This window comes from Pan paniscus, chromosome 16 (assembly GCF_029289425.2).
Source record: "Pan paniscus chromosome 16, NHGRI_mPanPan1-v2.0_pri, whole genome shotgun sequence".
Classification (NCBI taxonomy): Eukaryota; Metazoa; Chordata; class Mammalia; order Primates; family Hominidae; genus Pan; species Pan paniscus.
The window spans coordinates 30745048-30758509 of record NC_073265.2 but is presented as its reverse complement, the minus strand read 5'-3'; the positions used below and the strand labels follow the sequence as shown (position 1 = coordinate 30758509).

The 13462-nt window shown below is 55.8% G+C and overlaps 1 protein-coding gene across 3 annotated transcripts; it reads left to right on the top strand.

Annotated features, from left to right (window-relative positions):
* Positions 1-20: 20 nt before the first annotated feature.
* On the top strand, positions 21-13447 carry LTK (leukocyte receptor tyrosine kinase). Of its 3 annotated transcripts, XM_063596558.1 has the most exons (20): positions 21-3440; positions 3987-4130; positions 4229-4400; positions 4841-4991; positions 5143-5289; positions 5528-5684; positions 5760-5942; positions 7981-8079; positions 8874-9026; positions 9438-9533; positions 9805-10000; positions 11092-11182; positions 11320-11384; positions 11567-11696; positions 11791-11888; positions 12033-12125; positions 12223-12324; positions 12457-12591; positions 12665-12755; positions 12853-13447. In XM_063596558.1, exons 1-20 carry the CDS (start codon positions 3398-3400, stop codon positions 13099-13101), a joined length of 2595 nt encoding a protein of 864 aa, XP_063452628.1. In that variant the 5' UTR covers positions 21-3397; the 3' UTR covers positions 13102-13447. The 3 variants fall into 3 exon arrangements, with proteins under 3 accessions (XP_063452628.1, XP_063452629.1, XP_063452630.1); XM_063596559.1 differs by lacking the exon at positions 5760-5942; XM_063596560.1 differs by lacking the exons at positions 5760-5942; positions 11092-11182 and having other exon boundaries at positions 9921-10000.
* The last annotated feature ends 15 nt before the right edge of the window (positions 13448-13462 follow it).

Sequence of the window (13462 nt, the reverse complement as noted above, 5' to 3'; positions counted from 1 at the left end):
GTTATCCCAGGTGAGGAGAAGGACTGCTGTGAGAGAGATGGGGAAGAATCATAAGTGGGAGGTAAAAACTTTGTCCACATCTGGAGACAACAAGAATGTGGGGCCTGCCAGGCACAGTGGTACACACCTGTAGTCCCAACTACTTGGGAGGCTGAGGCAGGATGATCACTTGATTCCAGGAATTCAATTCCAGCCTAGCCAACATAGTGAGACCCCATGTCTGTCTGTCTGTCTGTCGGTCGGTCTATCTATCTATCTATCTATCTATCTATTTCTGAGACAGGGTCTTGCTCTGTTGCCCAGGCTGGAGTGCAGTGGCGTGATCATAGCTCACTGCAGCCTCGACCTCCTGGGCTCAAGCCATTCTCCCACCTCAGCCTCCTGAGTGGCTGGGACCACAGGCAAGTGCCACCACGCCTGGCTAATTTTTTGTATTTGTAGAGACGGGGTTTCACCATGTTGCCCAGGTTGGTCTTGAATTCCTGAGCTCAAGCAATCCACCCACCTCAGACTCCCAAAGTGCTAAGATTACAGGCATGAGCCGCTACACTTGGCCTATTTTGGTAGTTTCTACATTGTTCTTTGGTCTGAATTCTAAACTTTAGGCTTTCTTAGACTGTCTTTTGCTGTGTGGATTACTTATTGTGTTTGCAAGTAACCAGAGTCAGAGCAGTGTGCCAAGGCCTAGCCCTGTCAGTAGGTAGAGAGAACCCAGTCTTCATAAATGGAGCTGCTGAACACAGAATTATCCAATAGGTTTTTTTGGGTTTTTTTTTTTTTGACACGAAGTCTTGCTCTGTTGCCCAGGCTGGAGTGCAGTGGGGCAATCTCAGCTCACCACAACCTCCCCCTCCCTAGTTCAAGCCATTCTCCTGCCTCAGCCTCCCAAGTAGCTGGGATTACAGGCACGTGCCACCACGCCCGGCTAATTTTTGTATTTTTAGTAGAGATGGGGTTTTGCCATGTTGGCCAGGCTGGTCTTGAACTCGAACTCCTGACCTCATGATCCGCCCACCTCAGCCTTCAAAAGTGCTGGTATTACAGGCATGAGCCACTGGGCCCAGCCTTTTTTTCTTTTTTTTTTTTTGAGACAGAGTCTTACTCTGTAGCCCAAGCCAGAGTGTAGTGGCATGATCTTGGCTCACTGCAACCTCTGTTTCTGAGGCTCAAGTGATTCTCATGCCTCAGCCTCCCGAGTAGCAGGGACTACAGGCGTGCACCACCACACCCGGCTAGTTTTTTGTATTTTTATTAGAAGCGGTGTTTTGCCATGTTGCCCAGGGTGGTCTCAGACTCCTAAGCTCAGGCAATCCGCCCACCTCAGCCTCCTAAAGTACTGGGATTATAAGCGTGAGCCACAGCGTGTGGCCCCAATAGGTTTTATTAAGCAACTACTGTATCAGCAAATACCAATGATTCTCAAACTTTGTGACAAAAATCATCTGGAGGATATTTTAAAACAGATCACTGGGTCCTACCACCAGAAGCTGCTGATTCAGTACATCTGGGGTGAAACCCAAGAATCTGCATTTCTAACAAGTTCCCAGGTAATACTGATGCTGATGTTCAGAACAAACCACACAACCACAATTTGAAGAGCAGTGGCTTAAAGAGACTTTGCAAGGTAAATTCTGTGATCTCATAGTGTGATATCTAGTGTTAAGTAGGGCATAGAGACCAGGGTTTTTTTGTTTTTTGTTTTTTTTGAGATGGAGTCTCACTCTGTCACCCAGGCTGGAGTGCAGTGGTGCAATCTCGGCTCACTGCAACCTCTGCCTTCCAGGTTCAAGCAATTCTCTGCCTCAGCCTCCCAAGTAGCTGGGATTACAGGCACCTGCCACCACGCACGGCTAATTTTTGTATTTTTAGTAGAGACGGGGTTTCACCATCTTAGCCAGGCTGGTCTTGAACTCCTGACCTTGTGATCCACCCCACCACCACCCCCACCCCCACCGCCCCCTTGGCCTCCCAAAGTGCTGGGATTACAGGTGTAAGCCACCACGCCTGGCTGAGACCAGAGTTTTTACAAAATCACTGTTCTGTTTACACCTTGAATTAGACTTAACCAAGTAGCTAACTACTATAACTTCTCTTTTGAAGTGTTTTGTATTAAACATAGGTCTCAGACTTTCAAGTTAGGATTTTTTTTTTTTTTTTTTTTTTTTTTTGAGATGGGGCTTTGCTCTTGTTGCCCAGGCTGGAGTGCAATGGTGCGATCTCGTCTCTGCAACCTCTGCCTCCCAGGTTCAAGCCATTCTCCTGCCTCAGCCTCCAGAGTAGCTGGGATTACAGGCGTGCGCTACCACGTGTGTCTGATTTTGTATTTTTAGTAGAGACGGGATTTTGCCATGATGGTCTAGCTAGTCTCGAACTCCTGACCTCAGGTGATCTGCCCGCCTCAGCCTCCCAAAGTGCTAGGATTACAGGCATGAACCACTGCACCCGCCAAATGATCATTTAAGCAAATGATCGAAGACTCAAGACACAAAACTACCTGAAGGGAGTGGCTCCCACATTTGTAGGGTACCTTACAGAGCAATTTCCCTTCATATGATTTTGCAGGTGGTGGGGAAACTCTCAGGGCAGTTGTGGCCTGTGCTACATCACCCATTGACCAGAGGTGCCAGTACTAGTGCTCAAGATCAATCGATCGATCGGTCTACCTACCTATCATCTATTGACCTTCAGTGCTACTAAAAACACTCGGATCTTCTAACGTCTGGTCCAGTCTTTCACCCCATCACAGTGAGAAGCTGTGCACAGGGGTAACACAGGCAACGGAATTATATGAGGCAAACACAGAGATCCAGGTTTCTGGGAGTAGCAGTGAGGTTCAGCCTTGCAGTCACAAAGGCACCACTAAAAGGCACAAGTAATGGCAGGTAATGAGGCCTTACTTGGAGCAGTTTAGAGAGTACTTCCCACGTGTGGTGACGCATGCCACACACTCACCACCACCACCACTGCCACAAATGAAGTGCACACTCCACTGCTCCTGTCCTCAGGAACCTGGAAGCCCCCACCTGGTGTCCGAGGTGTGGCTCCCACTTTAAGCGTGGGGCACCTCCTCTCCGGCCTCAAACCTACCCGAGCTAGCAGGCTGCGGCACATCTGACGGCTGGAAACTAGAACCCCTGGGTGGGGACTCCTTAAGGCTCCTCCCGGAAGCGTAGGGACCTCGCTGCCCACACGCCCCTCCCTTTCCTCCTCTGGCGTCCTGGGGTCTGAGGTGGGCGTGGCCAGACCGGCTTTAGGTCCGGGGAGTGTCTCGCCAGCGGCAGCACACCCCTGTAAGTGGTGGCCAGGGCTGCTGTGGCAAAATGAGCTGTCAACTTTAGGTTGACAGGGGTGTGGCCGCGACCGCAAGGGCTTTTGTTGCCGGGTGAACCCAACAGGGATGGGCTGCTGGGGACAGCTGCTGGTGTGGTTCGGAGCCGCGGGTAAGTGCTATCTGGCGGTCAGGGGACCGTCCAGCCAGAGGCACTTTCCTAGGCTTGGGGGTGGCCGGTCAACAGGCCAGGTGTCAGTGGTTCCTCCAGAGGCCTCGAACTCTCACAGCCAAATTTCTCCGGTCCGTGCTTCTGGAGTGCGGGCCGAGAAGCGCCAAGTGCGTGCGAATCCCAGAGTCTGGATCACGCAGCTTGGGAAGGAGGAACATTCTTTGGGGTCTCAGCACCGCCTTGGGGCGGGGCCACCAATCTAAGTTGAGGAAAGCATTGGGGAGGCTGCAGGACCAAATTCATTGCGGCCCCTAAGTTATTCACTGGGAAAGGCGCTCGAGGAGAGAAACTGGCAGACCTATCAGCGCGCACCCGCGAGGCTTCTGCGACCGGAGTCGGGTAGTGGCTTCCAGGCTGAGAGCGCGGCTGGGCCGGGTGACGGGTGTGGCCGCGACCGCAAGGGCAGCTGTTGCGGGGTTCTCTCTTTCTTTCATATCCTATTTCCACCCGCCTTAACGTCCTGCGCCTTCTCCCAACACCTTTCAGGCGCCATTCTCTGCTCTAGCCCGGGGTCCCAGGAGACTTTTCTGCCGTCCTCGCCCCTGCCGCTGGCAAGTCCCAGCCCCCGGGACCCGAAAGTCAGCGCCCCGCCTAGTATCTTGGAGCCAGCCTCCCCGCTGAATTCTCCGGGTGAGCTTTAGACGCCTCCTTCCTCTTCCGCTCACCATACCAGATCCCTCTGGCCCAGCCAGGGGCTCGACGACCCTTGCCTCGCTCCTTGCTCTCAGGCACCGAGGGGTCTTGGCTGTTTTCTACCTGCGGGGCCAGCGGCCGGCATGGGCCCACACAGACACAATGTGACGGAGCGTACGCGGGGACCAGCGTGGTGGTGACCGTGGGGGCCGCCGGGCAGCTGAGAGGCGTGCAGCTGTGGCGCGTGCCGGGCCCTGGCCAGTATCTGTAAGTGCACGGCGGAGGTAGGGTGGGCAGTGACCTGCTAGTTGGAGGTTTCACCCTCAGGGTAACGAAGTCCACGTGCGCACCGACTTGCGTCTTGGACTATTCCGCGGGGAGGTCCACCTTGAGTGCCCTTCAAGGTGGCAGTAGTCGCCACCGAGTTAGCCCTTACCCGGAACCTCTTAACCGAGCGGAAGGCCCCCAACCAGGACGGCGCCAAGGGGTGCTTGAGCCTCCCCACATTTCCACGAACCCTCCTGAAATAAGTGTAATATCTGATTTTTCGGTGTGCAAACCTACCCTTCCCATCCCGTCAGAGTCGATTGCAGCCTCCAAGTCCCTCAGATAAAAAATAATTCTGGAGCCTCCTCTGTCGCCAACTTCTGCCCGGAGCGGCCGGCCTGAGCACCGAAGGCCAGGGACTCACCGTCCGTTCCCCGCAGGATCTCAGCCTACGGAGCCGCGGGCGGCAAAGGCGCCAAGAACCACCTGTCGCGGGCGCATGGCGTCTTCGTCTCAGCAATCTTCTCCCTCGGTCTCGGGGAGTCGCTGTACATCCTGGTGGGGCAGCAGGGAGAGGACGCCTGTCCCGGAGTGAGCGCAGCCAGTGGGGATGGGGCGGCGCCGGCGCCGGGGGCGAGGGCTGCCTGGGGGCCGGGGGAGCGTGCTTTCCTCGGTGCCGGGTCACCAGCACAGCGAGGGGAGGCTCCCGGGCCCCGCCGATTCCCTCCCCCGCTGCCCGCAGGGTAGCCCGGAGAGCCAGCTCGTCTGCCTCGGGGAGTCTCGAGCCGTTGAAGAGCACGCGGCGATGGATGGGAGCGAAGGGGTCCCGGGGTCGCGGCGCTGGGCGGGAGGTGGCGGGGGTGGCGGGGGCGCCACCTACGTTTTCCGGGTACGTGCTCCCTTCGGCGCTCAGCGTTGGGGTCCCAATCCTCTCCCCAGGGGCGCTCACGCACCGGCTCTCCGTCCGTCCCTTGGGGTCCCCCTATCCCTGCGCTGGGCTGGGCTGGGCTGGGCTGGGCTGGGGGCCCTTGCCCTTATCCAGGCCCCCTGGGCGGGAGCCCTCTCCCAGTGGCAGTGCCCCTGGACGGCTGGAGGGCGCTTCCTGGAACACGCCGCTGGCCCCACAGGTGCGCGCTGGCGAGCTGGAACCGTTGCTGGTGGCGGCCGGAGGCGGCGGTCGGGCCTACCTGAGGCCGCGGGACCGAGGCCGGACTCAGGCCTCCCCCGAGAAACTGGAGAACCGCTCGGAGGCGCCCGGGAGCGGCGGGAGAGGCGGGGCGGCAGGTGAGGGCGCGGGCCGCGGGGAGAGGCGGGCGTGCTCCCCGTGTGGCTGCCAACCTTCCTGCTGTCGCTCTGCAGGTGGTGGGGGCGGCTGGACGTCGCGGGCTCCCTCTCCGCAGGCCGGCCGCTCACTGCAGGAGGGGGCGGAGGGCGGCCAGGGCTGCTCCGAGGCTTGGGCGACCCTTGGCTGGGCCGCGGCCGGCGGCTTCGGGGGCGGCGGCGGGGCCTGCACTGCGGGCGGAGGCGGCGGCGGCTACAGGGGTAGGTGCACCGTTGGAGAGGGCAGCTGAGCAGGCCCGAGGGTGAGGTGATGTTAGAACCTAAGTACAGGCCGGAGCCCTCGGGAGGATAGGTGTGGGAGAGGCATTAAGCCCTGCTCAGCAGCTCCAAACAAAAAGCAGGAGCTCTTAGAAAAGGAGGTCAAATACACTGCAAATGAGCATGCAGACAGGACTCCCTAGATTTCCGTTTAATCCAGGATCTTTCCCATCACAGCAGGTCCCTGCCTTGTTCTGCAGCAGTCTTCAGAACTTAGAGCTGGCCGAGTGAGCAAGCTGAGCAAAGGGGCAGAAAGGCAGGATTGGGTTAAGTCAGTGGTTCTCAAAGTGTGGTCCAGGAACAGGTAATATCCACACAACCTAAGTTGTTCGAAATGCAAATTATCAGCTGGGCCTGGTGGCTCACGCCTGTAATTCTAGCACTCTGGGAGGCCAAGGCAGGTGGATCACCTGAGGTCACCAGTTCGAGACCAGTCTGGCCAACCTGGTGAAACCCTGTCTGTACTAAAAATACAAAAATTAGCCGGGCGTGGTGGCGGGAGCCTGTAATCCCAGCTACTCTGGAGGCTGAGGCAGGAGAATTGCTTGAACCTGGGAGGCGGAGGTTGCAGTGAGCCGAGATCACTCCATTGCACTTCAGCCTGGGCGACAAGAGGGAAATTCTGTCTCAAAGATTAAAAAAAAAAAAAAAAAGGAAATTATCCTGGGAGTTGGGGGAAGGTTGGGGAGATGCTGGTCAAAACAATGCAAAATGGCAGTTAAATAGGAGGAATACCTTCCAGAATCTACTGTACTACATGGTGACTGTAGTTAATGATGATGTATTCTTGAAAATTGCTAAGAGAGGTGGGGCGCGGTGGCTCACGCCTGTAATCCCAACACTTTGGGAGGCAGAGGCGGGTGGATCTTGAGGTCAGGAGTTTGAGGCCAGCCTGGCCAATATGGTGAAACCCCCATCTGTACTAAAAATACAAAAATTAGCCGGGCGTGGTGGCATATACCTGTAGTCCCAGCTACTCGGGAAGCTGAGACAGGAAAATCGCTTGAACCCGGGAGGCGGAGGTTGCAGTGAGCCAAGATCGTGCCACTGCACTCCAGCCTGGGTGACAGAGCAAGACTGTCTCAAAAAAAAAAGAAAAGAAAATTGGTAAGAGAGTAGATTATAGGTGTTCTTACCACAGAAAATAAGCATGTGAGGTGGTGTATATATTGGTTTGCATTAGCCATTGCACAGTGTGTACATATTTCAAAACATCATGCTGTATACAATAAATATATGAATTTTTTTTTTTAGATGGAGTCTGGCTCTGTTGCCCAGGCTGGAGTGCAGTAGTACAAATCTCAGCTCACTGCAACCTCCGCCTCCCGGGTTCAAGCAATTCTCCTGCCTCAGCCTCCTGAGTAGCTGGGATTATAGGCATGCGCCACCATGCCCGGCTAATTTTTGTATTTTTAGTAGAGATGGGGTTTCACCATGTTGGTCAGGCTAGTCTCGGACTCCTGACCTCGTGATCCGCCCATGTCGGCCTCCCAAAGTGCTGGGATTACAGGTGTGAGCCACCACACCTGGCCCTGAATTTTTATTTTTAATTAAAAATTAATTTTTAAAAAGAAATGCGAATTCTCAGCCCTTCTCTAACATACTGAATCAGAAACTGTAGGGGAGAGTCCCAGTCATCTGTGTTTTGATCAAATAACTAGTGTAAATGCCTTTGTGCCTGTCTGGGCTGTACTGCTCATACATACGCATATGATCTACATTCTCACAGAAAGGGACTGTGAGGACATGGGACAGGAGGGGCTCAGGCAGGCAGGAGGCATCCCAGCCAGCCTCAGCGAGGCCTTCAGACTCCAGCTGATTACCCCCTCCTCACCTCCTTCACTCCCACTTGTGAACAGACAGCATTTGCATCATGATGCTGGAGAAGAGAAGGCCACACTGGGATTTCCACTGGGAGATTCCAGCTTCTCCCCCATCCCCCATTTTTGTAGTCAAACCCTCCATCACTCTCCACTTCCAGGGGGCGATGCTTCAGAGACTGACAACCTCTGGGCTGATGGGGAAGATGGAGTATCCTTCATACACCCCAGCAGCGAGCTCTTCCTGCAGCCTCTGGCAGGTATTGGCCCCAACCCCACCTCTGAGCCTGGCCTGGACTTCTTCCTCAGTCCCTGAGCCCACTCCTGCACTGCACTGAAGAGCCACCTGCACTGTGAATAACCTTGCGTAGCACAGGATTCTTGCATAGCATAGGGTCATTTGAAAAGTGGGCTGTCATCATGCCATTGCACTCCAGCCTGGGCGACAAGAGCAAAACTCTGTCTTAAAAAAAAGAAAAGTGGGCTGCCAGTTGTGCTGGATGCCAATGCAGGGCATGCTGCGTGCTTTTCAAGTACCCCCTTGCTATGAATTCGCTTCAAATACCTGGGAGTGTGCAGGCTTGACAGAAGTCCCCCAGCTTCTCTCACCACCCTTGTAAGCTTGGTGCTGCTCTTTGCTCTAAAGTCCTGGGCTAGAATTAACCATGTGGCTGGAAAAGGCATGTATTTATTTATGTATTTATTTATTTTTATTTTTGAGACAGAGTCTCGCTCTGTCACCCAGGCTGGAGTGCAGTGGTGCGATCTTGGGTCACTGCAACCTCCGCCTCCCGGGTTCAAGTGATTCTGCAGCCTCAGTCGCTGGAGTAGCTGGGATTGCAGGCGTGCGCCACCACACCCGGCTAATTGTGTATTTTTAGTAGAGGCGGGGTTGGCCAGGCTGGTCTTGAACTTCTGACCTCCGGTGATCCGCTCACCACGGCCTCCCAAAGTGCAATGATTATAGGCGTGTGCCACTGTACCCAGCCAAAGGCATGTATTTAATATATCCCAGCCCTACCACACCATATCATATCAGTTCTTTTACTCACAGTCACCGAGAACCACGGAGAGGTAGAGATCCGAAGGCACCTCAACTGCAGTCACTGCCCTTTGAGAGACTGCCAATGGCAGGCAGAGCTCCAGTTGGCTGAATGCCTGTGCCCAGAAGGCACGGAGCTAGCTGTGGATAACGTCACCTGCATGGGTATGTCCTACCTTTGCCTAAGGTCTGGACTCCTGGGGTCACAGACTGGGAGGAGCAGTAGGCCACTGGGAAAGATGGTATAGAGATTTGCTGTGTGCCAGGCCCTGTGGGGGGTGCTGGGCAGGGGATTGGAGATTCATCGGTGCACAGTGCCTTTCAGAGGCCTGTCGTCCAGTGTGGGAGGATGTTTAGATATAGCTATGTAAATGTATATCTCAAGTGACGATTGTTGTGGGAGGTATAAAGTGCTTTAGGGGTGTTCAAGAGGGAGAGGTTGCTTTTGCCCAGGATAATGGGGGAAGGCATCATAGAAAAATTAACACTTGAGCTGAGTCTTGAAGCGTGGGTAAAACTTGAGGGTAAAGGAACAGAGAAGACCTTCCCACTGGAGGTGTCTCTCTTTCTCCCTAGACCTGCACAAGCCCCCAGGCCCTCTGGTTCTGATGGTGGCTGTGGTGGCAACCTCAACACTGAGCCTCCTTATGGTGTGTGGGGTCCTGATTCTGGGTACGAAGCGTCTAGCAGGCACAGTTGATTCAAGGCTGCTCCTCTCCAGTGAGCTGGGATGGGTTTCTGCAGGGTCCCGGGGCTGACTTCAAGACCACTCACCGCAGCAGAGCCGTGGTAGACTCCTCTGGGATTCTAAGATAGGAAGGAGCTGGGGAGGCCTGGGGAAAACGTTTACCTTAATGAGCATCTGGAGGGGTGTCCTGGGCAGGTGGGGGAGGGAGAGTTGATGGGCAGGTGGAGGGTGTGCCGTTATTCTTCCCACCCCCAGTGAAGCAGAAGAAGTGGCAGGGCCTGCAGGAGATGAGGCTGCCGAGCCCTGAGCTTGAGCTGAGCAAGCTTCGAACCTCTGCCATCAGGACAGCCCCCAATCCCTATTATTGCCAGGTGGGGCTTGGCCCGGCCCAGTCCTGGCCTCTGCCCCCAGGTGTCACCGAGGTTTCCCCAGCCAATGTTACTCTGCTCAGGTAAGTCTTCTGCCTCCTTCTGAGAACCTATGCACTCTGAATCCCCACCTCTGATTCTCTCCCTGCTGTAGTGAATTATAAGTCCCAGAAAAAATCTGGCCCACATCCCTTGTGTAAGGGAGAGGGAGGCCCTGAGAAGCTCCAGAAGGGGAAGTAACTTGCTCAATGTCACCTCTCCGTCCCAGTTCTTAGAATATGATCTCTCAGCTGGGCGTGGTGGCTCACACCTGTAATCCCAGAACTTTGGGAGGTCGAGGCAGGCAGGTCACCTGAGGTTGGGAGTTCGAGACCAGCCTGACCAACATGGAGAAACCCTATCTCTACTAAAAATACAAAATTAGCTGGGCATGGTGGCGCATGCCTGTAATCCCAGCTACGTGGGAGGCTGAGGCAGAAGAATCACTTGAACCTGGGAGGCGGAGGTTGTGGTGAGCCGAGATTGCGCCATTGCACTCCAGCCAGGGCGACAGAGTGAGACTCTGTCTCAATAAAAAAAGAATATGATCTGGCGCCTGTAATCTCAGCACTTTGGGAGGCCGAGGCAGGTGGATCACCTGAGGTCAGGGGTTCAAGACCAGCCTGGCCAACATGGTGAAACCCTGTGTCTACTAAAAACACAAAAAATAGCTGGGCGTTGTGGCACCTGCCTGTAGTCCCAGCTACTCGGGAGACTGAGGCAGGAGAATCACTTGAACCCGAGAGGCAGAGGTTGCAGTGAGCCGAGATCGCGCCATTGCACTCCAGCCTGCGTGACAGAGCGAGACTTCGTTTAAAAAAGAAAAAAAGTCATGACTCTTGGAGCCCAGGGATTGCCTCCCTCCCAGGGCATCTGCAGGGACCAGGGAAGGCCTCATCATGCACTCCCACCTTGACTCTGGCCCGCATCTGCCCTCTTTTTTGCCCTGGCTCTATGCCAGTGAGCATCACCCTTGCAGGGCTTCTACCTGGGGACATGCCATGGTATGGAGAGAGTCTATCTATAGGGTCAGCTGGGCATATGGCAGGGGCAGGGGAGGTAAAGGGGGTACTAGACTCTCTAGGACTCTTCTCCAGGCCGCCTGCCCACTCCCTTCCAACGTGTCTTCCTACAGAGCCCTGGGCCATGGTGCCTTTGGGGAGGTGTATGAGGGACTGGTAATTGGCCTTCCTGGGGACTCCAGTCCCCTGCAGGTAGCTATCAAGGTGAGAGGAGTGGGACTTCTGGCTGGGGGTAGGAGAGCGGAACACCCTGAAGGGAAGGACAATGACTAGAGCTAGGGTTAACCCCCTCTCCTGAAGCGTGCAGGGCAGCTCAGAAACTGTGCCCTTTTCCTCCCCAGACCCTGCCAGAACTCTGCTCGCCTCAGGATGAGCTGGATTTCCTCATGGAGGCCCTCATCATCAGGTGCACCTGGGACCAGGGGCAGGGCTGGAAGGCGGGAGGGGAATGCCCGGGAACAGCTTCTCTTCACCCTGAGGCTGAGGTAGCAAGTCAGGGGACACAGAGGGCCTCTCCAGCTTTGTGGAGCCTAAAACATGGTTTCCGTCTCCCTCCTGGTAACGGGATATGTCCCCCACCCCACTCAGCAAGTTTAGCCATCAGAACATTGTGCGGTGTGTGGGGCTCAGCCTCAGGGCCACCCCTCGCCTCATTCTGCTGGAACTGATGTCTGGAGGGGACATGAAGAGTTTCCTGAGGCACAGTCGGCCACACCTGGTGAGACCCTTGTCTCAGCCCCCCAGGCCCCTCTAAAGACCCTGTCCATGTGTCTGAGACCTACATGGACTGATGCCCCCTCTGCCTGACCCAGGGCCAGCCATCACCTCTGGTCATGCGGGACCTGCTGCAGCTGGCCCAGGACATAGCCCAGGGCTGCCACTACCTGGAGGAAAATCACTTCATCCACAGGTTAGGAGCAGTCCTGGCTCAGGGGACCCCCATCCCAACTCCCTCCCCAAGGAACAGCCCTTCCACAGAGCTTTTAAGGAAATAGATCAGGAAGAGCAAGAACTTCTAGATTCTGGCAGTGATTTTTTTTTGCCTACTCTGTAGGGATATTGCCGCCCGGAACTGCCTGCTGAGCTGCACTGGACCCAGCCGAGTGGCCAAGATTGGGGACTTTGGGATGGCACGGGATATCTACCGGTGCGGGACTTGGGAGGTGGGAAGGCTCTTGCTCCAAGGGGGTTTTCCCCGCACCTTGGTGGTAAACAACTCATCATTCACCTCCTCCCTCCTGTAGGGCCAGTTATTACCGCAGGGGGGACCGGGCCTTGCTCCCAGTCAAGTGGATGCCCCCAGAGGCCTTCCTGGAGGGCATCTTCACATCCAAGACAGATTCCTGGTGATAACACCCTTCCCCTCCCCTTCCCCACTGTTCCCCTCCCCTGAGGCTAATCCTGTCCTTTCCAGCCACCTCATGTGAGGGGAGGCTACACCTGACGGGCCTCACTTGGTTCCCCCACTTGTGATGCAGGTCTTTTGGGGTGCTGCTCTGGGAGATCTTCTCACTGGGCTACATGCCCTATCCTGGGCGCACCAACCAGGAGGTGCTGGACTTCGTCGTTGGAGGAGGCCGGATGGACCCTCCTAGGGGCTGCCCAGGGCCTGTGTGAGTTGAGTGCTGCCCGGGAAGGGAGGTCCTTCACAACCATGGGTGGGCATGAACTCCTGCCTCTCCCCAGGTACCGCATCATGACCCAGTGTTGGCAGCACGAGCCTGAGCTCCGCCCTAGCTTTGCCAGCATCTTGGAGCGTCTGCAGTACTGCACTCAGGTGTGCCCCCGACCTAATCTAACATCCTGGTCTTGTGGGTCAGGAGGGAGGGCCAGAAAACTCTATGCCCCCCTGCTCCCTGACTCTTCCATTACAGGACCCGGATGTGCTGAATTCACTCCTGCCAATGGAGCTGGGGCCCACCCCAGAGGAGGAAGGGACTTCTGGGCTGGGGAACAGATCTTTGGAGTGCCTAAGACCCCCACAGCCCCAGGAACTGAGTCCAGAGAAGTTGAAAAGCTGGGGAGGTAGCCCTCTTGGCCCCTGGCTGTCCTCTGGCCTCAAGCCCCTCAAATCCAGGGGCCTCCAACCTCAGAACCTTTGGAATCCCACTTATCGCTCCTGAGCCCCAAGGGGCCCTGAGGGTAAGGACTGAGGCACTGAGGGTCCCTCCCTATACTCCTCAGGCTCCTGGGTGGCCTGTTATGCCAGCGGCCTCTGTTCCCTGCAGTCTGTGCTGTGTGTCTGGGCCTGTCTCGGGGCTGGCCTGGCAGCGCTGCACTTGCCATGCTGGAAACCAGCCCAGGCCTCCCAGGGAAGGGCCCAGCCACTTCCAGCTTTTGATCTTGGGGCCAGAGGCCGCCTTACACACACCCCAGGTGTCCATGGGGAGCACTGGATTGCTCTCCCATTATGAGCGTCCTTCATCTGGGCAGACCCCCCACCCTGCAGATGCTTCTAATAAAAAGCTCTTCTCATCCTCCAGC

What these genes read in the sequence shown, in the direction of transcription:
- LTK (XM_063596558.1), top strand. Translation starts at nt 3,398, where the DNA reads ATGGGCTGCTGGGGACAGCTGCTGGTGTGGTTCGGAGCCGCGG. An exon ending in GTGTGGGGTCCTGATTCTGG is followed by an intron (nt 9,534 to 9,804) that starts GTACGAAGCGTC and finishes TCCCACCCCCAG; the next exon opens with TGAAGCAGAAGAAGTGGCAG. An exon ending in GTCTGCAGTACTGCACTCAG is followed by an intron (nt 12,756 to 12,852) that starts GTGTGCCCCCGA and finishes CTTCCATTACAG; the next exon opens with GACCCGGATGTGCTGAATTC.